At 47.8% G+C, this 24,183-nt stretch overlaps 4 protein-coding genes across 4 annotated transcripts; all 4 read right to left on the bottom strand.

Annotated features, from left to right (window-relative positions):
• Window positions 1–542: 542 nt before the first annotated feature.
• Window positions 543–6,670, bottom strand: LOC115564955 (uncharacterized). Its single transcript, XM_030389846.2, has 4 exons — window positions 6,512–6,670; window positions 5,543–6,429; window positions 5,088–5,115; window positions 543–1,279 (listed from the first exon to the last, which is right to left on the bottom strand). Exons 1-4 carry the CDS (start codon window positions 6,579–6,581, stop codon window positions 618–620), a joined length of 1,647 nt encoding a protein of 548 aa, XP_030245706.2. The 5' UTR covers window positions 6,582–6,670; the 3' UTR covers window positions 543–617.
• LOC108655656 (uncharacterized) lies at window positions 3,113–4,037 on the bottom strand. Its single transcript, XM_030389845.2, has 2 exons — window positions 3,942–4,037; window positions 3,113–3,871 (listed from the first exon to the last, which is right to left on the bottom strand). Exons 1-2 carry the CDS (start codon window positions 4,003–4,005, stop codon window positions 3,189–3,191), a joined length of 747 nt encoding a protein of 248 aa, XP_030245705.2. The 5' UTR covers window positions 4,006–4,037; the 3' UTR covers window positions 3,113–3,188.
• A 3,228-nt stretch (window positions 6,671–9,898) lies between the features above and the next one.
• On the bottom strand, window positions 9,899–11,202 carry LOC108655655 (uncharacterized). Its single transcript, XM_089264515.1, has 2 exons — window positions 10,998–11,202; window positions 9,899–10,907 (listed from the first exon to the last, which is right to left on the bottom strand). The coding sequence occupies exons 1-2, from the start codon at window positions 11,059–11,061 to the stop codon at window positions 10,033–10,035; spliced, it is 939 nt and encodes a 312-aa protein (XP_089120641.1). The 5' UTR covers window positions 11,062–11,202; the 3' UTR covers window positions 9,899–10,032.
• Window positions 11,203–19,827: 8,625 nt separating this feature from the next.
• Window positions 19,828–22,936, bottom strand: LOC115565377 (uncharacterized). Its single transcript, XM_030390513.2, has 2 exons — window positions 22,492–22,936; window positions 19,828–22,280 (listed from the first exon to the last, which is right to left on the bottom strand). Exons 1-2 carry the CDS (start codon window positions 22,655–22,657, stop codon window positions 19,987–19,989), a joined length of 2,460 nt encoding a protein of 819 aa, XP_030246373.1. The 5' UTR covers window positions 22,658–22,936; the 3' UTR covers window positions 19,828–19,986.
• Between the last annotated feature and the right edge of the window lie 1,247 nt (window positions 22,937–24,183).

Raw genomic sequence — 24,183 nt, 5'->3', positions numbered from 1 at the left:
TCTCTTTCTCTATCTCTCTTTCTCTCTCTCTCTCATAGTTTCTCCCTAGCCTATCATTTTTTTAGGCTCGTTCTTCTCTTCTCTCATTTTCAAGCTTTCTTACTCGACATTTCCGTTTCCTTCTCTCTCTCCTATCTCCTCCTATATCTCACTCTCTACCTCTCTCTCTTTCTCTCTCTCTTTCTCGCTCACTCTCTCACTCTAACTCCAACACTCTCAGTAATCGCTCGATTGAGCTCAGTGAGCTCAGCTCACTCTCCTCCTTTCCGAATTTTCTTATGCTCTTTCTCTTCAGCTTCCATTTTCTTCTGTTCTCTGCATTTTTAACTCGCTCTTGTGCTTGATCCTTGACTTTGCTTTGTATAGAGACCCAAGTTCACTCTCCCATTCTCCGATTTTCTTCCTTTCAATCTTCCTCTCTCTGAAGATCGTTCTCATCGTACCTCTCTCATATATGATGATTTTGCTGTCCTCCCTTCACTTTGCACTGCCTCCCCCTTGTCGTTCTTCCCCTCTGGTCTATAAGTTCATGTTGTCAATCATTATATGCAATTATTATCGATTTATTTAAAAAAAAATTGTTCGTTCATAGTGGGCTGGTCAATTGAGTGGGCGATCTAATTGCGACGACGGTTCCTCCTCAGGCGACGACGGGCGTTGCGGTGGCGATTTTGGAGGCGGCGGCGAATATTGCGGTTCCTGATGCTGGAGCGACGACGCTGGTTCTTGTTGCGGCGACGCTGCTGCCGGCGGGCGCGCTGAGCACGGCGGATATTCTTCATGTTCTGGCGACGAAGGACCTCGATGCGTTTGCGCAGCTCCTTGTTCTCCTCGGCCTGGCGGCGCATCTCGTACTCCTGGAGGGTCAGGGCCTGGCCGGGACGGCTGCTGCTGCCGCGACGGAACAGGCTAAGCCCGTTGACGTTAGCCACGTCGTCGTCCTCGTCCTCGTCATTGACCGCATTATCATCGTCATCGTTGTCCGCGAACTGATCGTCGGCACCCTCATCATCGTCGTCATTGTACCCACGGGCCGAAGAGGTTATTGGGCTGGTTGTCTCGGTCGAAGAGCCCGTTATCGTTGAGGGTGATGGAATGATCTCTGTTGTCGTCAAGGTATCTGGGGCGCAGCCGCCGGTACCGCTACCGCCACCGCTACTGCCGCCCTTCCAGGCCAACAGCTGGGCGAGTGAGCGAGCCTCAACGTTGCGGTCGGCGTTGCGCTTATACAGCCGGTAGCGCTGGCCCACCACCTCTTCATCATCCTCGCGCAGTCCAACTGCAAGACATACCGAGGATTAGCTAACCCCGCTCTCTCTCTCCCTCTCTCTCTCTCACTCATATTGATAACTCACCTGCTGCGCTGGCCAAAACTGCTGCAGACAGCAGCAGAAGTGCAAGTGCCACGAATCTCATGATGATTAGTTCGAGCTAAGATAGGTAGGAATGGGTGCGTGTAGATGCTGGGATGCTGCTGCTTATCCTGGTGAACTGTTGCCTCTGCTTGCTGCTTGCCTAAGGCAATAGTGCTGCTTGACTGTGCCAATGTCAATCGCTTGACAGGGTTATATACCCGGGGCCAAGCTCCAGTTGCCAACAACAAGTAGAACGGCAGCTGGATCAGCGCCTCTGCTAACAGTTCTCATTATCATTTTAGCATATTTGCAAAAATTCGCATAAATTTTTGTTCTTCTGTTGCGAATCGATCCGCTCGCCCCGCCGACCGTACGCGCCCCGAACGGCTAAATTCTATTCGCGAATGAACCAGATTGACCCAACGACAAAGTTCGCAATCAATATCAGTGGAGCGGACGTCAAAGCGAACTCTCGCCTCGCACAATACTTAGTTAACAAATAGATCATCACTTTTCCCCAAATGTATGCACAAGCTAATGGCTGGCGAATAATCAAACGTCAATCGTATTCCGACAGCTTTTGCGCTGTAAAGTTGATAAGAGAGCACAGGCTACAGTTTATTGATGTGTAATATGTAAGTCTGCCTAGTGTAATTGGAGTATAGAGTGTTCCCATATATGATCGTACATTGACTAGTTACACTGAAGCACTTTTTGCTCTGGCTTTTCAGTATATCCCCAGTCCTAGTCAAGCATGATTATATAAGATCATTGAACTCAGAGATCGAAGTCATTTTTATCGATCTCTTCTGCTCTTGTTTCATATTTACATATTCATTATATAGACCTATATATATTTCTTATATGTTCGATAAAATCTTTACATTACATGGGAAGCTTCCCTAGATTGTGTCCCATTCAGCAGTTCCATAAAGTCGTTAAGCATTAAGTTGCCGTCGGACGACAATTTCTATCTTGTTCTATAGTAGCTCTACTTGCTCTAGCTCAGCTCAAACTGCTCTTGGACGAAGGTTCCACTCAAACAAAATCTGCTGCAGGCGCATGAACTCGAGCCAGAAATTTCAATCTGTTGTTAGTTAGACTGATGCATCTACGGCTAACTCTACTCTCTGCTCTATTACGATTGATCCATCGACTTTGAAGATCAACTCAAAGATGTTCTCTTTCAGTCTCACAAGCTGCCAAGTTCTATCTGTTGGCATAACAACTCTGCGTAGATATTTTTCATTTGCTATAGTTCTCATTATGAAGCTACTCTGGGACGATTGATTCATGGACTTTGGGGATCAATTCAAAGGGTTTCTCATTCAGTTTGAGAAGTACTCAAGTTCTGATTGTTGCCATAGTAACTCTGCTTAGCTATTTCCCATACTCTGAGATCCATGGACTTTGGAGATCGCTTCAACTTCAGTCGACCAAGCTCCAAGTTCAAGCTGTAAGTATTATTATACTCTGCCAAGCTACGGCTAAGAGTATATCTTTCCCTCGTGATTTAGTCCCCATTAAAAAGCCGCTCTAGGACGATAAATCCATCGATTTTGACAATCAACTCAAAGGGAACTCTACTTCAGTTTCACAAGCTCCAAAGTTGTAGCTGGTACTGTAATAACTCCACTATGCGTTTGCTATAGTCCTCATTATAGAGCTACTCTAGGACTATCGATCCATAAACTTTGGAGATTAACTCAACTTTAGCTTCCAAGTTGGCCCCAGCAAAAGAAATGAAACTCTTCAAATATATTGTTTGCTATGTAATGTCAAGAATGGTTTTTCACAAAGATCGTTGCCCTGTTTCCATCTAGTTTGGGGTTTCTATGTACGGATGCGCACGATGCGCCTGTTCCTGTTGCCCTTGCTGTTCCTGTTCCTGTTGGCCTGGAGGAAGCGCTGGATCAAGCGAATGTTGCGACGATTGTTGCGCTTGCGGCGCTGCTGCTGCTGGCGCCTGCGCAGGCGCTGCTGCTGCTGGCGGCGCTTCTGGCGGCGGCGCTGCTTCGCCTGCTGCTGGCGGCGGCGCATCTGCATCTGCTGCATGCGCTTGAACTGCTTGCGCTGGCGCACCAGAGCCTCTTCCTGGCTGCGCTGGTACACGGCGTGACCATCGAAGCCGGCCACATCGTTGGCATCGTTCTCATCCTCGTCATCGTCATCGTATGCCACCCGGTAGTTCTGCTCCCCGTCGTCAGCCTCGAGGTCGTCATCGTCGCTGCCATCGTCGTTGAAGCGGGCCGTTGTTGGCACCGTCGGAGTCGTGGTGGTCGTCGAGGAGCCCGTAGTGGTGGTTGGAGAAGTCGATATGGTGGTGGTGGTGCTTGTGGGCAGCTCGGATCCGTTGCCGTTGCCGTTGCTTCCATTGTTGGATTGGCCGAGCGCCGCGCTCAGCACAGCCGCCAGCTTGGTGGGATTGAGGCGACCCTCGGCGGGCAGATCGTAATCGTGGCGCTGGCGCCGGTACAGCTGATAGTGCTCGCCGCGCCTCTCCTGCTGCGGCTTGGCTGTAATAGAGTGTAGGTGTAAGTGTATGTGTGTGCGGGGGACCCTGGCCCTAGCAGCGGCTCGACTTACCGCTAGCCTGCAGCGCTACGGCTGCCAGGCAGGCAACGACTAGTAAACCCCTCATCAAATGCATGTCCTCTGGCAAGGTATATCTCTTTGGATTTGTCAGTAAATCTCTCTTGGATGCGTATCGCTGCCTGACTGACTTACAACGGCCATCTCTGGCATATTTATATGCCCACACTTTTACAACTCGGCCCTATCCACTGGGCCTACAACTTACATTGCCAAAAACAAAACACAAATAATAATAACGATAAATAAATTAATGTAAAAGAAAAAACTCGATCAGATTAGCTCAGTTGAGAGCAGAGCAGAGCAACAGAAATTGGGGTTACGTTAGGGCCAAGCCAACTGTCGCCAAGCCCTGCGCGATCGCTAGTTGTAAAACATTTAGCATAATCCCATAAATTACGCAAATGTTGACCCGACACAAGAACTAGCTAACCCCAGCCTCAGCCTCGGTCCACGATCCCAAACATTTGCATAGCAGTAGCTGTAGGAATAGCTGTATCTGCGAATCGAGATTGACGATGCCCATTAGCATATTCATTGGCCAGATGCTTTTGTTCTCGGCCCAACAGATATTGTGGCCTCTGATCTCTGTCATCGCCAAAGGGCGAAAGTGTAAGCAGAGTCAATGAACTGTTGCGATCGCCATTTGCCTAGGCTGACAATTGCAATTTATGCAGACGACTTCAAGTGCAGCGCGGATCAGTGAAGCTCAATGGTGGATGCGTAGATCAGTCAACGGGAGAATGAATCAAGGCAGACAGAGTTTGGATAAGGGAATGTTTAAGGCATGTGGAAATATAAAGGGAGATTGTGCAGATGGCGGAGGGAAAGCCCACGATCATTAGCTTAAAGGGAAAGTAGACTGTGGAAGGGAAAGAACAATTTCATTTGGGAATATTTCTCTTTGCCACGATCAGCTACGATCATTAGCTAGCAGGAAACTTGAAGGGAATGCAAGAGTGAGAGTTGCTTAAAAATGGATTGGATAATGGAGCTTGGCAATGTTTAGCCTGAACACGATCAGCTACGATCATTAGCTTGCAGATTACGATAAAGCTAGAAGGAAGCTTAAGAGGAATTTTAGACCAGTAGCTGCTTAGAAATGGAAGGAAAGATAGAGCCTAGACACGATTGGCTCACGATCATCCACGTCTAATGATTTGTAGTGCTTGGAAATGGAAGGGAATATAGAGCTTGGATATGATCAGCTCACGACCAGCTGCGTCTAATGATTTGTAGTGCTTGGAAATGAAAGGGAATATAGAGCTTGGATATGATCAGCTCACGATCAGCTACGATCATCCACGTCAAATTATTTGTAGTGCTTGGAAATGGAAGGAAATATATAGCTAAGATATGATCAGCTCACGATCAGCTAGGGTGATCAGCAGGAAGTCGCTCTGAATGTGGATCGCTGGGCGCGCTGATTGCGGATCGTTGGCAGCTCCTCGGCTTTGCTCCATGAATAACGTGAGTAATTGTTGAAGGAAAAAAAAATGAATTTATTTGAGGCGCTCTTTGGCGGCCATTGCGTTTGCTCGTTACAGGGATTCGTCAGGTCAGGTGCGTGAGGATTCGTGCGGTGGAGCCTAGACAACGACGGGTCTCAGGCTGCGACCGCGACCGCGACGACGGCGCAGCAGCATCTGCAGGCGGCGACGGGACATGCGCTGGCGGCGGCGCTGGCGCTGCGCCTGGAGGCGGCGACGCTGCTCCAGGCTGTTGCGGCGGCGACGCTGGCGCTGGCTCCTGGTCTTGTTCCTGTTGCGACGATTGCGCTTGGCGGCGCGACGGCGATTCTGCTGCTGGATGCGGCGCACGCGCTGGCTGTGGCGGCGCTGCGAGAGGCGCTGGCGACGGACCAGCTCGCGGATGCGCTGATTGTGCTCGCGCTGCAGCCGGTTCACGCGGCGGCGATTGCGCTGCTCCAGCTGGTACTGGCGCCACTGCTGCTCCGAGGGCCGGCGCACATAGGCGGGCAGGCCATCGGCGACGGCCACAGCAGCGCCGGCTGTGGGCTTGTCCACGACACCGGCTCCGGCGGCCAGCATATAGAAGTCACCGTCCTCATCATCGTCGTCGCCCTCATCATCGTCGTCGTTGAGGAGGCTGGCGTCGTCGTCGTCGTCGTCGAGGTCGTCGTTGTAGGCGCGCGCATGGCTGTCCTCTTCATCGTCGGCCACCTCCACGGGACTGTCGCCGAAGGCACGGTACTGCACCGTGGTCGTTGGCGTCGTCGGCGATGTGCTGGTGGGCGAGGTTGATGTTGGCGAGGTTGGTGATTCCAGTAGGCCCGTGGTGGTGGGCGTTGTTGGCGATGTCAATGTGACGGTGGTGTAGGCCTCTGTGGTGGTGGTAGAGCTGCCCTTCAAGGAGCTCAGCTTGTTCAGCATGGACGAGGTGAAGCGGCCCTCGGGCACAGCCTGATCGGCACGGCTGCCCGAGCGCAGACCCAAGCGGTAGTTGCCACCGTTACGCTGACCTGCACAGAGAAATACCACGGAGAAAAGGGCGAGAGCTTAGCGGGTGCGTCCACTTCTACATGACCCATGCTTGGCACTTACCGAACACCTCTGGCGGCGACAGCAGGGCGCATAGCGCCAGCGCCACTAACAGCTGTGGCAGGTAGTGCATGATTGGAGCTAGTCAGTCGGGAGGAGGTGGCTGTAATCGAGAATTCCTTGCAGGCTGGGGACTGAGAGTCTTGGAGACTGAAAGACTGGAAGACTGGGCGCTTGTTGGCTCTGAGCTGACACTCGCCACTGACTGACTCCCAGAGAGGTGCTCGACGATTATATAGCCAACCGCTAAAGATTCTGGACGGGATGGCTTGATGAATTAGTATAATACCCCAGGTACCCCTAGCCCCGGGGCACTACCCGCCTGCCGTCGAACCGTCTCGGTATTGCCCTGCTACACAGCGCAATTAATCTCATCATCGCCTCGGGCAGGTCAAAGTGAAGAGGCCAATGGTAGCCCTGTTGCCGTTTTTGGCATTAACTATCATGCTAATGCTAATTTACGGCACAGCCACTCAGAACTGTGGACTCCCTCTGCGACAGCGACTAGCGTCTAATATGATTGATTATCGGTTTTTGTATTTGAACTCTTAACTGTGCCAAGCGACGACCCGACAAACAGTGCACGAAATGAAATTCTTTGCTCCGACTGAGAGCCAAAATAGTTTTCCAATTTGTTCTTTTTTTTTTATTTTACTTCATTTCTTTAAAATTAAATTCAATTTTTGTTGTTGTTGCTGGTTGCGTGTATTGCTCTAGCTCTTCGACGGGGAATCGGTGCAGTTTCCGCTGCTTTTCCAATCACTTTTGCCAATCTCGCTTTGCAATTATCAATTTGTTCTCATAATCAGGTGCTTTTGCTAACCAGCCAAATTCGCAGTTGGTAGACAGATTTTGAATGGGGCTTATAATGAATATAAATTGGCATTGATATGGGATTGATTGGAGCAGCAGAGTGAGCCATGGGATGTGGACAGACAAGGCGTGAAACTCAATCAATAATGAAAGCCAAACACGCTGGCATTCCTATTCCTATTCTAATTTCAGCTACAACTGTTGTCAAGAGCTGAAAAGTCCTGTGCGAAGAAGAAGCAGCTCGGAGAACGACTACATATTTATAGAGGTCCCCAAACTAGTTCCGAATTGAGACAACAAACTTTTGCTTGTTATTCTGTGGCCCAATCTATTGTATAACTAACTTATCTAACTTCTCTAACCATATATTTTCCCTTAATTGGGTGCAATAAGCGAATTTGATTACAGACACTGTAAATAGCAATTGTTTACTCCCAGCTATATCTAAAGACAGTTTTCCCTATACTTTCTATAATGAGCACAAATTATATGGGTGGGTATTTCGCTCTTCGTGCAAACTAAAGGCAAGGTCTAGAGGAGTCTACTCTTGGCAAGGCAAGGCAAGGATTAGAGAGTGTAATCCTCTTAGCATGCTCCTCAATAGCTTGATTGCAAAGCAATTTTGATAGTTTTCCAGGCTGCTTAGCGCTTTGAGTGAAGTTCCTTTAGTTCTGCCTAGAGGCAAGGCCTGGAGGGGTCTACTGTATGGTAGGCAAGCTCTAGAAGGAAGGACACTAGTCCTCGATAGCTTGCTTACCAAGTAATTTTGATGGTTTTCCAAGTCCAAGTTCCTTTAGTTCTGCCTATAGGCGAAATGTAGAGGGACCTACTCTAGGTAAGGCATGGTCGAGACGGTCCTTTTACACTACTCCTCGATAGCTTGATTACCAAGTAATTTTGATAGTTTTCCAGGCTGCTAAGGTGTAGCGCTTTCAGTCCAAGTTCCTTTAGTTCTACCTAGGGAGGGGTCTACTGTATAGAAGGCAAGGTCTAAAGGGCGCTATCCCTTTAGTACACTCTCTGATGATGGTGAAGATGATTATGAGCTGGATTTCTAAGTAGTTTTGATTGTTCTCCAGTCTGTTTACTTCGTTTAGCCTAAGAAGTTTACTCTATGAAAAGTAAAGCTTAGAATTTACTCCTTGATAGGTTGATAAGCAAGTAATCTGAAAAGTTTTTCAGCCGGCTTAGGTGTCCACTGTTAAGCGTGTGTAGTTTGACCCAAGGGCAAACTATATAGGAGACTTATCTATAAAAGGCAAAGACTGAAAGATCTACTGTTCGATAGATAAAGTTAATATTCTAGTTTTCTTAGAGTAGAGCTCAATGGCCTCTCAGCTTTTTGTTCCATATTTGTAATAGAGCTTCACCACATTGAAGCTAATTGTAGATAGTTGTATCAGATTGCAATATCGATCTACTTATGCATGCCTAAGATATCCATAGACCCTTCATTAGCAATCATTTCGATGATCAGGCCGGAGACTGCATAAGCTCCAATCTCAAGGCAGTCAAAGATCTGAAAGCTCTCGAATCGATATGCATACACAGTTAGTTTCAAACGTTTAAGGCTACAGTTAGCACAGTTTGTATATACATGATCTTTAGACATGCCAAACAGAAACATTCCCATAGCCCAGAGAACATAGCGCCCTTCTTTCTGCTTAGCCCACTAAAGGAGTCAACTTACTATGCCAATTCTAAGTGTATTACATTCTAGATAATGTTAATATAGACATGAACTAAAAATGAATAATTTATGATAACTGTAAAAGCAGTCTTCCACATGATTCAATCGAGGCTTGGCTCGCTCAACATTCGCGATCATTGCGCATACGTAACGTGACCGCCAGCTGCGCTAAGATTTGGGTCAAATCAACCTGAAGCGCTGCTGCGAAGCTAAAAACCAACAACAAATAAATCATAATAAATAAAGTTAAAAAAAAAAAAACGAGAGAAAAAGCCGCAGGCAATTAAAGCAGATTTGAAGGCATTTATTAAAATGAGCCAAGCAACGAGAATCAAACGAGAATTCCAGCTAATGAATAGACCTAAATAAAAGAAGAGGCAAGAGAGCGCTGAAAGATTTCTGACCCAAGAATATATTGCGATATTTCAATTGGGAATAAATTGGGAATATATAAACTGGGCTAGGGAAGAAAAGAAGGGATATTGAGGAGACATTTGGGAAAGGGAAGAAAAGAAGGGATATTAGAGAGACATTTGGGAAAGGATATATGTTTGAGCTGAGCTGAGGAAGAATATGAAAGGAAAGAAAAGAAGTTAAGGAAGAACATTAAGTTTTTATTATTAATATTAATATTTTATTTTTAATTTGTATTTTATTTGTTCATTTGAGAATCAATTTCAAGGATTATTATTATTATTTTGTTTTTTATTTTTATTTTCTTTTTTCTTTTATGAATTGATTAAAAGGATTATTATTTTTATTTAATTTTTTTTTTTTATTTTGTGAATCGATTTCAAGGATGTAAGCAGGGAATTCAGTAAAGCAAATTCATATATGAGGAAAGCTAAGGAAAGGAATTCAGGAAAAAAAAAGCAACTCAGTTCTCATTTGTTTTCATATCACATGTTTATTGTTTTCGCATCGTTTTCATAGGGGTCACAAGTGCTGAGGGTCCTGGGATGGGGCTCTTAACTATAATACTAGAGAGTTGCTGTGGGCTGTGGGTCGCTTGGGCTTGGGATTAGCCCTGGAGGGCGACGCGACGACGCTGGTTGCCCCGTCGCCGGTTGCCGCCGGGCCGGATGACGCGGACGTTGCGACGGTTGCCGCGACGGCGACGGCCGCCGGCGCGACGGCGGACTGGACGGCCGCCGCGACGGCGACGCCGGACATTGCGGCGTCCGGCGTTCTTGCGGCGGCGCACAATGACGCGATTGGCGCGCTCCTCGCCGACGCTCGAGTCGCTGGCCGAGCGCTCCATCAGGGCGACGACGGCGCCATCGGGAATGGCGTCGAGGGCGGCGCGCGGCACCAGGAGGGCCGCCTTGCCGGTTTTCTCGTCGACAACGCTCTGGCCCTCGATCTCGATGATGCCGTCGGGCACCATGATGGCGCCGGCCTGGTCCCTGGCCACCATCATCTGCGTGGGCTTGGCGTTCTTCAGCAGCTGCTGGCCGCTGACGCCGGAGGCCTTGCGGCCCGCACTGGGCTTGGCCAGCAGCACGGGCAGCTGGGCGTCCTCGTCGTCCTCGGCGTCCTGCTCGTCGTCCTCGTCGTTGAGCAGCACCACCTGGCCGTTGCGTGCGAAGCCGCGCTGCACCGGCAGCACATCAACATTGTCATCATCATCATCATCATCATCCATCATCTGATCATCATCGTCGTCATCGTCGTCGGCAAAGTTGTGCTGCAGCCGTCGCAGCGGCAGGCTGCTGCTGCCCTCATCGGCATCGTCGTCATCATCGTCGTTCTCCAGCTCGTCGAGATCCTCAACGACCTCAAAGCCCTGCACCACGGCGCCGGCATTGGCGCGTCCCCGCGGCACGCTGAAGAACAGATATGGATGCTGCAGCTTCTGCTGCTGGCGCAATAGTTGGCGCTGCTGTAGGCGGGCCTCTGCAATGAGGAGGATGAGGCGGCTCAATTGTTAAATTGCTTGGCAGGTTGGGAGGTGGGTGTAGTTGGTGTAGTTGTCGCATCACTTACCCGGCAGGGCCATGGCCAGGGCCAGCAGGCAGCTGAGCACGAACAGGGCGCTTAGCTTCGACATGGTTGGGCTCGGGACTCCTGCTAACTGTGTAATCTGTGCGCTGCGCTGCTGCGTGTATTGTCCTACCTAATTGTAAGCAAAGTTCCAGAGAACTGTACAGAATCTCTGGACGTCGCCAGGTTTTTATGCAAAAAGTTACCGCAAACTCTGTCGGCTCGGCCACAAAAACAAACAACCAAAAATTAGAAAAAACAACCACAAAAGAAGAACAGACAACCCGAAAAAAAAGATCAACAAAAAAACAAATGAAAGCCAAGAACCATCTAAAGAATCATTCTAGGCATTCGCTCACATCGAGAAAACGAACAGAAATATGAAAGAAAAATAAAAATTCCATAAAAAATATCGAGTTGAAGAGAATCACAGATAGCTCTAGACATTGACATAATTACGCCCATGGAATGGCACCAGCTGAACCCGTAGCAGCATCCATATCGAATTCAAGTGCCGAAATCGGTAAAAAAAAAATCTAAAAAATGGCCAAATGCTGATCAAAGTTCAGTGACCGCAGCAGGAACAAAAGCCGCCTCGCTCAAGACCCGAAAGCCGAACTCAATTGACCGCAACGGCAGAAGAGCAAACGAAGAAGAAGAAGACGACGAAGAAGAAGACGAAGAAGAAGAACAAGAAAAGAAATAATAAGAGCCGACGAACTGCCAAAGTTGAACCTCGTTACGCTAATGCGAATAGAATCAAGAGAATCGTGAACCCAGCCAAGTCGGGGCAAGCCGAGCGAGGCGCTGCCCCATGTGCTCACTGTACAGTAGACCCAGTGGCGAGGCGGCCAGCGACGCATGCCAACTGCTCGGAGCTCGGCCTGGCCGCTCCATCATATACTCAAGTGCGACCTAGCCTAGGCCCAGTTCGATCTGAATTCACCCAGAGCCAGATTAGCTGGCGACGCGTGAGCGGGTATGCGTGGCATATGACACACGTTGCTCACACGCTTCTTGTACTGACTGAAATATTCTTTTTAGGCATGCGTAACGACTAGTAGATACCCTGTAATCAGAAAGAAATCGAGCGGGAGCAATTTAATAGGATTTAAAAGCTAATGGAAGGCACATGTCTTTTGGCTGAAATTCACATGTTGAACGTTTAAGTGACGACTAGTAGATACCCTGTAATCGAAAACTAATAGGGAAATAGTTGCATGTATTCCTTATAATAAGTTCGCCGTTAGAGCAGGCACACTATAGTGGGACATGCATGCCCCTGGGCTGAAATATACTCTTTTCCTACGAGCAACGACTAGTAGATACCCTATAGTCAGAGAGAAATCGAGAATGCAGCTGGTGCTGCTTAGTACTTGTTAAAATCTAATAGAATGCACATGTGTTTGCCATAAATACAAGTTTCTATCGTGTAAGCAAAGACTTGTAGATACCCTGTAATTAACAATCGAAGATAATATAGATGCATATATTTCTTCTAGTTAATTTGCCGTTAGATCAGCCTCACTTATGGGAGCTATGACTCTGCTCTGATATGTACTCCTTTACCACGAGTAAAGACTAGCAGATACCCTGTAATCAGACAGTAATCGGGAATGCAGCTGGAGCATTTGCGTGTGGTACACAATCTGATGAGATATGGATTGCGCTTGCATAAAATATATTTTTGTTCTACATAAATTGACTTGTGGATACCCTGTAATAGATAATCAAAGCGCATACAGCTCATTCTATGCATGGAGTCTGTCATTGAATCACTGTAACTTGTCATAAGTCGTATACTCTACGAGTCTCTGGCCTGAAACATATTGATGTTGCATTGTGGATGACTAGTAGATACCCTGTAGTTAGCAATCAAAGTGACTATGCATTGGAGCAAGTCTGTCGTTGTTCTATTCACACTCTAAGAGAATATGCATGACCCTTAGCTGAAATATACCTTTGTATGTATCAGCAACGACTATTAAATACCCTAGCAGATACTCTATAGATGACAATAAAATCTCTGAATAGAGCTGAATCTATATTTGTTGCTTCGATATGCCTGTCTCTTGTGTAAGACATCATTTTGCTGCATTGGCAACGACTAATAGATACCCTGTAGTTGAAAATCGAATAAAAATACCTATATCGCACAACCCAATGGAATATACATGTCTGTGCCCTGAAACAAGTCTTTAGATACCCTGTAAATACCAATTTATGCGCTTACTGGAAATGAAAGGAAGAGCAAAACTAATAGAGTAATTGAATAAGTTTATTCCTTTGATAAGAGCGCAGCACAGAGATCGCTTATAATGCCACTGGTAGCACTCGTAGATCGAGTCAATCCGCGATTGGCCTCAGGTATATTTGTACTTGTCTTCGAAAATATTGAAGGGCGATATGATGTGTAGCGCGACTATGACCTTCACCAGCTGGGTGGAGGATGCCAGGAAGGTGGCGAGCAGTACCCAGCCCTTGAAGCACGTGATGGTCCGATGGTCCCAGTTGCAGTGCATGAAGCCCGAGTTGAAGCTGAATATGAGCGACGTCATCAGCAGCACGAAGGAGAGCAGCCCGCAGATGCGATGGGCGAACAGCGCATGTATTTCGATCATCCGCGCCGAGGGATGACTGGCGAGATACAGGCCCGTGATGAGCGTGGCCAGCAGCAGGCAGCAGGTGGCCAGGCCGAAGATGCTGTGATTGGTGCCGAAATGCCTCTGCGTGTTGGCACGCATGTGCAAGATCTGCGCGCCGACGCCCACAAAGCCAATCAGGCCGCCGACCAGGCCGAAGGCCGCGTGCAGCGCCGGATGGCCCCAGAGGAACGCCTGGGTGACGAACAGCACCATGCCCACCGTGCAGTAGAAGGCGTGCGCCGCCGTTCGTGACAGCCGCAGCCGCGCGCACTTGTATGCGATGATCATCGTGACGAGAATCACAATCACGTTGCTGATGCCCTCGCAGACATCCTGCAGGAAGCTCGGCGGCAAGCCGGGCCAAGTGAAGCCCATCACCACCTCGCCCGTCGCATTCACCACCGTCTCGTTCACCACATCCGCCACGATGCGCTGGGGCGGGTCCGTTGTGTGTGGAAAGTGGAAGGGCATTTCGAGTGCGGATATCTACTCAACTCTATACACATTGGCATGTACACATATGTGTGTGTGTGTGTGTGTGTGTATGGGCAAGTGCATGGGCACACACATACAGAGACACATATATGTAGATGCGTATGTCTATATGCAATGGAGTGAACTCAAACTGTCTATGTATGTGTATGTATATATATTTAATGGTCAAGGCCTATAAATTTATATACATATACATGTGTGTATGTGTGTACTTATAGGAAACAGCAAACGTGTTGAGTATTCAATGTGAATGTAAGCAAGAGGCATGATATGAGAATGATCTCAAAAGATTTTTGTTAGATTTTGCTATGAATACTCGTTCAAGGAGATGTGCAGAGCTTGTTAGCTTTGTGCATAGACTCCCTGGATGTTCTAGAGCTACGTCTAAGGGGAGGAGGAATCGGGAATCAGTCCTTCGTTTCACTCCTATTGTCCACAAGTCTGCACTTATAATAATAAAGTACAAAGCCAAGCTAGGAAACTTACAATAATCTTATTTCGGGGTACTCATTGGAGATACTCATTAGGGTTACTCACAACAAAGCCTCTAGAGATGGCAAAAATTGTAGACAGCATCCCAGAACTAGTCAAAAGTTGCCTCAAGAGGCTTTTGGAATCAAGTCTCATCCAAGCAGTCTGGTTGAAGATCTAGGCATATGTATTTTAAGGATATGCACTAGGATAATACTTAGAACACCGCACCATCAAGGCCTACTGGATCGAGTCTTGCACACTTACATATATGGTCTATTGAATATCACCTTGATTACTACATCTGATAGTCAAACTTCTTCTGATCTTGTGAGGTTCAGGTTATACGCAAGATAACTTGGAAATATTCTCATATTGGGTGGGTAGACTTGATAGTTGATTTTTCGATTTAACTAGATGCATTTTTCTTGATCGCCTCAAAGACCTGTCGAGCTGTAAGCGCCTCTAACACTTATAGCTGTGTCTCATAACTCTATCATCTACTTTTGCGCGTGGATACCCTGAATACCTTACCTTTCACGCTGTCCATCAATGCAGAATTCTTTATAGACAAAATTAATAATCTTTGTTTGAACTGCTTCAAATTGGAGTCTGTATCTTATGAGTAAATATATAAATATGTATTTTCATTTTATAAAATGCTCATAAGAAAATGCTGTGAAGACATATGAGAACTGTCTTATATACACATTGCAGAGGAAGCTGAAGATTTTAGCAGGCAGTGCCTTAGCACTTTGATTATTCGCAGCTATTGTACTATAAATAAATGAATAATATATATATATATTTATCACATTATTCAAGCTCTGAATGTGTAAAAAATGGAGATTATAATACAAATTATATCTATCAAAAGGCTTTAAGCAGCGAAGGCTATAGATTGACCTATAATATGCTCTTTGAGGTGTGGCGCATATGCATACAGTAGAATCCGGCTATAACGGCACTCAGGGGACCGTCGTTATACGCGGTAGACGCTATAGCCGTGGGTTTATCCAGATAAATTTGTCTGGGGACCAAAATTTTCTTCGTAATAGCCATACAGACGCTATAAGCGGAGTCATTATAATCGACTTCCACTGTATAATACTTGAATTGTATTCGTTGATGTCTGAGGCTTGTGGAGCTTGAGCCCGACTAAGACTAAAATGCGATACACATATTCGTTTAGTCTTAAATCTCAGAAGTAGAGATTCATTCCCAAAGATGCGGGGCGTGGAGCATATGGATTTAAGATTGGTGTACTAAGAATTTCATTCTCGTTAAATGTTCTCAAGAGAATTGTCTGCTATTTCCAGACTTTCCTTCCAGCCCTTGCCTTTCCTTCCCTGTGAATTGATAATTAATTCAGCAGACAGACTACGAAATATTTGCAGATATAAGACTCCTATACAAACTCAATCTTATTAATATTACATATATTGTATGCCAATTCGGTTGCCCTAGAAATGAGACTGCAGATCTTGCAGCTCCATTGGCAAATCTCTTTAAATCAGATTCCATTTTTATATATCTTTATATCAGATTAGATATGCATGCCCATCGCAAGCACCTGCCCAGCAATCGACAATCTGGGTGGCAGTCTTCACAATGCTAGAGCTAACGACGAGTTGTAATAAGGGTCTAGTAACTGTGCTTCGAGCTCAATCGTAAAACTCCGCCAGAAGTTGCGAATGCCAAATGAATAGCAAAACAATTAAATTGACGAGGGAAAAACGAATAAAATGAAAAGAGCAAAAGAGATATGTTAATTTTGTGCACATTTATTATATCGGCGAAATCATTTAGATATTGTAAGCTGCTGCATTGTCCGCTTAAGGGGGCCACATATCATCCGAGTCGCAGGTGACAGCAACGGCATCTGCATGACAACAGAGTTGAAGAGAACTGCGAGCGAAATTAGCATAAAAATCTGAGAGAGAGAGAGAGAGAGGGGGGAGAGTGTGAGGAGAGAGCGAGAAAAGTTCAACGGTGTCAAATGTCAAAGCTGCAAAACACATGCCGTGAATGGTAATCGAAATGGATTGAAATGGACATCGAATGAGACGAGCCTAGACGGGCATCGGGCATCGGGCATCGGACATCGTCGTCGTGGCAATGCCTCATAAATTGATTCAGGTTTGGTATGGAGAAATCCGCATTGAACTTGGAGCAACGATTCGATTTGGACTGCTGTTGCCGGCTCTCGTTGGCTTGGCCAAGTTGAAAGTTCAATGCACGAGACACGGGCAAACAAAAGCAAGCCAAATGGCCCAACTTGTGCTGCTCTCCCTCTACCGTTCTCCCGCTCTCCACTTTGCAGCCCTCTTTAGCCCTGGCTCTATTCTTTTTATGGCTTGTTGTGTGGTTTGCACATAGAATGGAAATTAGATGTGAAATCAGGCAGCTAATTTGGCAGCAGCTAACAGCTAACAGCTAGCGGCCAACGGCCAATGGCCAACGGCCAGCGAGGGCCAAGAGTTGAACTTTAAGCAGATGCAAATTTGAAGAAATTCAAATGAAATTATGAATCTCTTTGCGATATTTACGGTTAGAGCCTAGCAGCTCGTTGAGCCTTTCTTATGCCGAGTTTTGGAATTTCTAATGGCGCATATATTTGATTTAGCCGGCATCGATCGCCACTTGCTGCCACTTAACTGATCATTCACCCCGCCAGCCGCGAGCCAGCATTAATTGCGGTGTCTTGGCCCTCGATGAACCCTGCCCCCCTCCCCCTTGGGGCGTTCAGTTGTCGTCGATTGTGTTGGGGGACCGGCTATCAGCCAACATTCAATTTGAGTCTTGCAACTGGCCGTGACGAATGATGCTGTCAACTGTGTCTTTGTCGCGCCACCAACAGCTCCAGCTACAGCTCGAGCTCCATCCAGTGCGAGAGTGCTCGCATGTTGCCCTAATAATGTCCCATTGATTGCTCCAACAATTTGCCGCACTTAGCATGATTATGCAAATTTTCAGCTGTACCTCAGTGAGAGCTCAGCAGAGCTACTACAAACCGGCCCCGGGCCATGTCCAACTCGAGTGCCAGGCGGCAGCTTCTCGTTCCATTTTCACATTATCATGCGCCAAGTGGGAGCCAGTGATTGAATGCTTCTCCGGCTAGTTGCCCCTGGGTGCTAAAGCTGAAATATATTGTTGTTATTGTTGTTCTATTTGCGTATCTCTCGCTATGTAAATGTATGTATGTTTGTCTGTCTCCCTCTCTCTCTCCCTCTCTGTCTGTGTGTGTGTTAAGTGCCGACATCAACACCGCAAGCGAGACCTTTGCCGTTGTCGAAGTCGCTGCCGAAGCCGTTGCTCTAAGTGGAAAGTGATTATCCCGTAATGGAAAGCCCCGAGAACAGCGCAATAAACATTTGCCGAATACAAATTGCTCAAGACTCATTTCCCAGTCAGATCAAAGCTCTCAGCTGAGATCTTAATTGCGGCCTGCCCAAGCTGCAATCTATCTTAATTATTTCTATCAATCGCTGTCATTATTTCGATGCCTACAAATCCCGCTTCACTCTTGATGGGAGGGAGCATTCAGAATGCCAAACGTAATACTTGCGATGCTGTGGAATGAAGACGCCTTGGCATTCTATCTAACAGTAGAGCTTGGCTGACAGATAAACTGAAATGTGTTGTATATATTTTATAGCCATAATCTGAAGCAAAAATCTTTAAATGGAGCTTCAAGCTTTGCCTCTTCTGTCTATCTACTAATTTGCTGTCTGCATTGTATACAAATTAATCACTCTAATGATTTAACAGAATTTAATGTTTTATCTGAAATAAATCTCTCTAAAAAAATCTAGAAACAATATTATGGGAAATTTTAAATGGGAATTTAGTTATTGCAAAGCTATTCATCTACACAAACAAAAAAAAAAAAAAAAAAAAAAAAAAAAAAAAAAAAAAAAAAAAAAAAAAAAAAAAAAAAAAAATTAAAAAATAATAATAATAATGATAGCAATAATAATGAGTAAATAAATAAAATAAATAAAAAAAAAAACAAAAACAAAACAACAAAAAAATTAAAAAAAAAAAATATAAAACATAAAAAGGAATAAATTTAAATATAGCTGAAAAAAAAAAAGAAATGAAAAATACAATAAAATAAAAAAAAAATTTTAAAAAATTCAATATTTAAAATATTCAAAATCTTTGGATCAACCAAATCTATAAGCAAACTGTTAAATCTCTTGCCTATCCATCAAGTGTAGTCTATCACATAGCCCTTAATTATTTTACTAATATTGCGTAAAAGCCTGACAAAAAAAAAAAAAAATATTTAAAAATTTATACAAAAATGTTGAAAAATCCCTAACTAAAAATTTTTTAAATTCACTTCAAACTAGCTATTTTATCCATCATTGCTATTATATTATATCAAATTAAAAATCCATATAAAATAAAAATGTAGAAACTTCCCTAACTAACAATATTTGAAATTCCGTTCAAACTAGCTATTTTATTCATCATTTCTATTTTATAAATATGTTCAGTATATATAAGCAATATATTGGCTACCATTTGCTGTACCTTCATTCAAAGCTGCCTGCTATGTCACTCAACTGCTGTGCACGCACAACGCAGCTGGCTGCTATGCAACTTGCCAGAGTCGAGCCAAACTGCACTGCGCTCCCTCCACACAAACCACAAGCACATCCTCAAATCGCACAGCTGCCTGCTATGAAACTGGCGCAGGCCAAAGCAATCAGCTTTTGTCCAGCGCGCTTGCTGCGGCCAATCAAATATCAAGTATACGCCCCATAAGGCTGCGCTATCTGTGCGATCTGTATGCAAATGCCCAGAACTGTTGACACAAAGTACCGTTATCGCACGAATACGAATGTATGCATGTGTATGTGTATGTGTATGTGTATGTGTATATGCAAATATGTGACCTGGCTTTCTTTGTGGCTCGGCGAGCTCATTAAATTCGGTCAAAGCGCGCGCGCGCTCGCGCCTAATCAATATGCAAATCTTCGACCCGGGTCAATGGACGACGATCAACGGCATTAATTATGAACAACAAACGAGAATTAAGAAACACAAAAAAAAAAAAAAATAATAATAAATAAATTAGTTAATAGAAAAAGCCAGACTACATTTAAAATATTTGATTTCTAGTCAGAGTTCACTTCAGAGTTCACAGCGATTAGCATAAAATTTGGATTGTTTTTTGTTGTTGTTCTACTACTACTCTCTCTCTCTCTCGCACACACACACACAACAGAACAAGAAAAAAAATATAAAAAAAATTTATTATTTTTTTTCACTCGTTTGATTGAAAATCATTTTTTGGGTAATTTGTTTTTTGTAAGATTTCATTTCATTTCATTTCGCATTTTCTTTGTGCATTTCGCATTTCTCAATTATCAGTTATCCGGCTCCGAGTCCTCCTCCATATCCTGGGCACGGCGCGCCTTGCGCAGCGCAAAGCGTCGATTCTGATGCACCAGATCGAAGTAGGGCTGGAAGTCGCCGTAGGAGACGAAGCGCGCGTCACCAAACACCGGCTGGACGTGGCGCGAGACGCCGGGCTCGTCGTCCTCGCCCACAATGATGAACTCCTGCTCGGCTGGGGCTGGGGCTGGGCCGGCATTGGCCATTGCCATCTCGCCGGCAGCGGCGGGCATCGCCTCGGCCATCGGCTGCTCGGGCTGCTCCTTCTGCGCGTTCGACGTCGCCTGGGCCGGGGTTGCCTTCTCGCCGTTGTCCATGGCGGGCGCCTTCTCCACAATCGTGCCGGGGCGTATGCGCGTGGGCAGCAGGCCGCTTCCGGCGCCCACCTGGGCCGGCTTGGCGGTGATCAGCACCGGCTTGGGCTTGGGCTTGGGCCCGCTCGAGGCGGAGCCGGAGCCGGAGCTGGAGCCGGTGCGCGAGGGCGGAATCTGCGGCGGCTGGAAGATGTCCATGAGCGAGGCGTCGGCCAGCAGAGGCACTGCCGCTGCTGTCAATGTCGGGCGCTTGCGCTTCTTCTGCTGCTGCTGCTGTCCAGCGGCCGTGGAGCTGCCGCGCAGGGGCACGCTGCTGATGGCGCTCTCGGGAATGTTGAGGATCAGCGGCTGGGCCTGGAGGCCCTCGGCCAGCGAGACCACCGACTGGCGGTCCGGCGCGGAGAGGCCCAGCTGGCTCCAGGGTATCGTGATGTACTGGGTGGGGCGGCCCTTGCGGCGCAGCGGCACGGTGAGCGGCGGCTGCGGGTAGGAGCTGACGGGCACGCGCTGCTTCTGCACCTTGCTGGCCGTGGCCACGTAGCCGTAGCCGGGATAGCTGGGACTGAGGCCGAGCAGCTCGGGCGCCACATAGACCGTCTGGCCGTTGCGATTGACCAGCAGCGTCGCCTGCTGCGGGCGACGGACGCCGGCCCTGGTGGCTGGGCGGCTCTGGGCGGCCTGCGATTGCCGGAACCGGCTGCCGATCTCGCCGGGCGTCTGTCCGAAGGTGAATCTGCGTATCTGATTGATCAGATTCTGCTGGCTGCTCTGAATGAAGCCGGGCTGGCTCTGGGAGCGGCGCGAGGCCTGACTGTTGTAGATGACCGGCTCGTAGGTCTCCTCGTTGTCGCTGTCCTCGTCATCCTCCAGCTCCACGGCCGCCTCCGCATCGTCCTCCTCCTCGTCGTCGGCCTGCTCCAGCAACGCCAGCGGCTGGCCACGCCTGATCTGTGACGTCTGCTGGCGCTGCTGCTGCAGTTGCTGCTGCGGCTGCTTGCGTCGCACCACCTGCGTCTGGGCGGGTCGGCGGCGTTGCTTGGGCTTTTGCTTTTGCTTTTGCGGCTGCTCCTCAGCGGACTGCTGATCCAGCTGCTCCTCCTCCTCGTCGTCCTCGTCGTCGTTCTGCTCCAGCGACTGGTCCTCGTCGTCGTTCTGCACGCGATCGTTCAGCTCCTGATCGTCATCATCGTAGAACTCGTCGTCGTAGCGATTGCCACCGTAGTAGTCCACATCATCGTACTCCTCCAGCGACTCCAGCGAGTCCAGGTGATTGTTGAAGCGATTCGGCCGCTGGATGCGGTTGCCATTCAGATTGCCGTGGCGATTGCCATTGCGATTCCCGTTACGGTTGCCGTTGCGGTTGCCATTCCGGATGCCGTTGGCGCTGTTGAGTCCGTTGGGATTGCCGCGCCTTCTGTTCGGGCGCTGCTGGAGGCGGACGACAATGTCGGGACGCTGGGTGGTGGTGGTGGTGGTAGTGGTGGCGCTGTCGCGCACGGGCGTGTCCACCAGGGCGGGCAGACCGGGCAGGGCGGGCAGCTGCTGCCCGGCAGCGGCCAGACGATCGTTGAACCAGCCGGACACGGAGCCGGCCAGCGTCGAGAAGGAGGAGCCCAGTCCCTGGCCCGGATTCATGCCGAACAGCCAGGTGGCCGGCGAGCTGGACGTGGTCGAGCTGGACGACGCCTGCTTGCCCTGCGACTGCGCCTGCATCTCCTCGACGGTGGCCTGGCGCGGCTTGAACGCGATCAGGGGATGGATGATGAAGTCGGCGACCGTGTGCGGCTGGGCGGACTTCTCGTCCGATGGTTCCGGCATGGCAGCCGGCATTTCGCTGCTAGCAGCTGCGGCCGATGGCTCCGCCTTCGGCTGGGGCTTAGTCGGGGCCTGGGCCTGGGCTTGGGCTACGGGCGGCTTCTCGGTGGGCTGCTTGGGCACCACGGGCGCATCCTCTGCAGCCGCGCACAACAAAAACAAACACGCGCACGCACACGCACACAGCGAGAGATTGGCACAGAAAAAAAACACATTGTGGGAGCACATGAAAAAAAATAAGTAAAACACATGACATTAGTTTGTCTCTGCCAGCGGCTCGATCTTCAGCTCGTGAGCCGGAAGGGGGAAGTGTGTGTGGGGGGGAGGGGGGAAGTGTCTGAGGCCTACCAATCAGCGCCATATCCGCAATGGGCGACTCCGTGGACTGCTCGATGCTCAGCTGGGTCATTTCCTTGTCGGCGGCCTTGACCTCAGCCCCGGCCACGGCGGCGGCGGCGGCGGCCAGGAGCAGGACGAGGCCGAGGCGCAGGCACAGCGCCAGAAATTTGGCCATGTCGACGGACTGACAGCTGAAATCCAATCGAAAACACTCACTCAATCACGCAAACACTCACACACACGCACACGCACACACACACACTCAAAGCAGGCAAACAGAAGCACAGTAATCGTTGATCGTTGATCGTTAATCGATAATCGATAATCGCCTATCAGTTTCAGTTATCGTTTATTGCTCGTCTTTAATATTGATCGCTCGCCTCCGTACGTTCCGCTTTGGTCCAGAGACAGACGTTTCTTTTGGCCAACTGTGTGAGCGTGCGCGCCGTCTCGAGCTTTTTATGTACCAGCTACAATTTGAGAGAGCGAGAGCGCGTGAGAGTAAGCGGCGCGGCAAGAGAGCGCGCGCTGCCTCTTCAGCTCCACTGCTGGCCGTTGCTTTGCCGTTGGCTTGCCAGCGGGGCGGCAAATTAATTTGGCGCACGTTGAACCACGCTGACCCAGCGATTGACCCAAGCGGCCAACAGTAGCCAGCCGAGCTAGCCCGTTAAGCATGGAACTAGTTCAATGATGATTGGCTTGCCATAATAGGAATTTTTATCATACCATTTTCATATAATTAAAAATGTATAAAAATGGTGGCAAACAAGTTTTCTGCTGCCCTTATCTGAGATCTGCGGCAACAAGATCTGGAATATCTGAAGTTAGCTCGTTCTCTGTTCGCCTCTATACCACAACTCCTTCCAGTTCCACTACAAACTCTATAAATATTCATTTCTTCATCTTTCCATGAGTTGATTTATTAAATTTACGGGGTATTTGCCAGTCCAGCACTCGGCTTAATCTCCCAGTTAGCTCCTCATTGGTTCGGCCTATTGAAACTCTCTAAGCTCATCAGCATACGTTTGATTTGCATATGCTCAGCCGCTCATAAGAGCTAGTTCACAACAAACAGTTCCGGCTGTATAAGCTGAGCTTTTCGACAGCACAAAGAACAAAAAGCTCGCGGCTCAAAGCTTGCCTAATTGAATAACAGTTCGATTCAATGCGATTCAAAATAGAATAAAGCAATTTGCATAGTTCCTAGGGAACTAATTCCGTTTCATGATCGGGCTAGGTGCTGACACCAATTTGTTGTTCCAGTTCATCCGAAATCGGCGTGAAAAACAGATGTCAAACATAATTATAGAACTTTCCAATAACTTTCTAACAGCTTTGACCCCAACTTGACCTCACGCCGAGTCGCAACTTTCATCTAGGGCCACAGGCAAGAATCCACACACACACACACACACACACGTGCCTAATGAGTATTTATGCGTTTTTTATGTATTTCCATTAGCATAAGGCTGGCACTTTTTTCTTTTTTCTCGATTTCAGGTCCAGGTGCCCAAGTCCAAGCCCAAGCCCAAGCCCCAGCCTAGGCCCCAGCCCAGGCCCTGCCGACTGTCCGGGCTGCTAATGAACGGCCAGCGTCTTGGCGCGCCTTTGTTTTAATCTATGGGCTGAGCGCGCGGTTCGCGGCTCTCTTTTGCATAATTTAGTTATTAACAATTGGTTTATGTCCCTCATAATAGGCCA

This window comes from Drosophila navojoa, chromosome X (assembly GCF_054131105.1).
Source record: "Drosophila navojoa isolate 15081-1374.11 chromosome X, UAZ_NAV_1.0, whole genome shotgun sequence".
NCBI lineage: Eukaryota > Metazoa > Arthropoda > Insecta > Diptera > Drosophilidae > Drosophila > Drosophila navojoa.
The sequence above is the reverse complement of the archived record's forward strand: the minus strand, read 5'-3'. Positions and strand labels throughout refer to the sequence as shown.

Coding starts and splice junctions, on each gene's coding strand:
- LOC115565377 (XM_030390513.2), bottom strand. CDS start 22,657: ATGGCCAAATTTCTGGCGCTGTGCCTGCGCCTCGGCCTCGTCCTGCTC. Junction 22,281..22,491: donor TGCGGATATGGCGCTGATTG/GTAGGCCTCAGA, acceptor GCGCGGCTGCAG/AGGATGCGCCCGTGGTGCCC.
- LOC115564955 (XM_030389846.2), bottom strand. CDS start 6,581: ATGCACTACCTGCCACAGCTGTTAGTGGCGCTGGCGCTATGCGCCCTG. Junction 6,430..6,511: donor GTCGCCGCCAGAGGTGTTCG/GTAAGTGCCAAG, acceptor TTCTCTGTGCAG/GTCAGCGTAACGGTGGCAAC. Junction 5,116..5,542: donor GCAGCCTGAGACCCGTCGTT/GTCTAGGCTCCA, acceptor TCCATTTCCAAG/CACTACAAATCATTAGACGT.
- LOC108655655 (XM_089264515.1), bottom strand. CDS start 11,061: ATGTCGAAGCTAAGCGCCCTGTTCGTGCTCAGCTGCCTGCTGGCCCTG. Junction 10,908..10,997: donor CCTGGCCATGGCCCTGCCGG/GTAAGTGATGCG, acceptor TCCTCATTGCAG/AGGCCCGCCTACAGCAGCGC.
- LOC108655656 (XM_030389845.2), bottom strand. CDS start 4,005: ATGCATTTGATGAGGGGTTTACTAGTCGTTGCCTGCCTGGCAGCCGTA. Junction 3,872..3,941: donor CGTAGCGCTGCAGGCTAGCG/GTAAGTCGAGCC, acceptor ACTCTATTACAG/CCAAGCCGCAGCAGGAGAGG.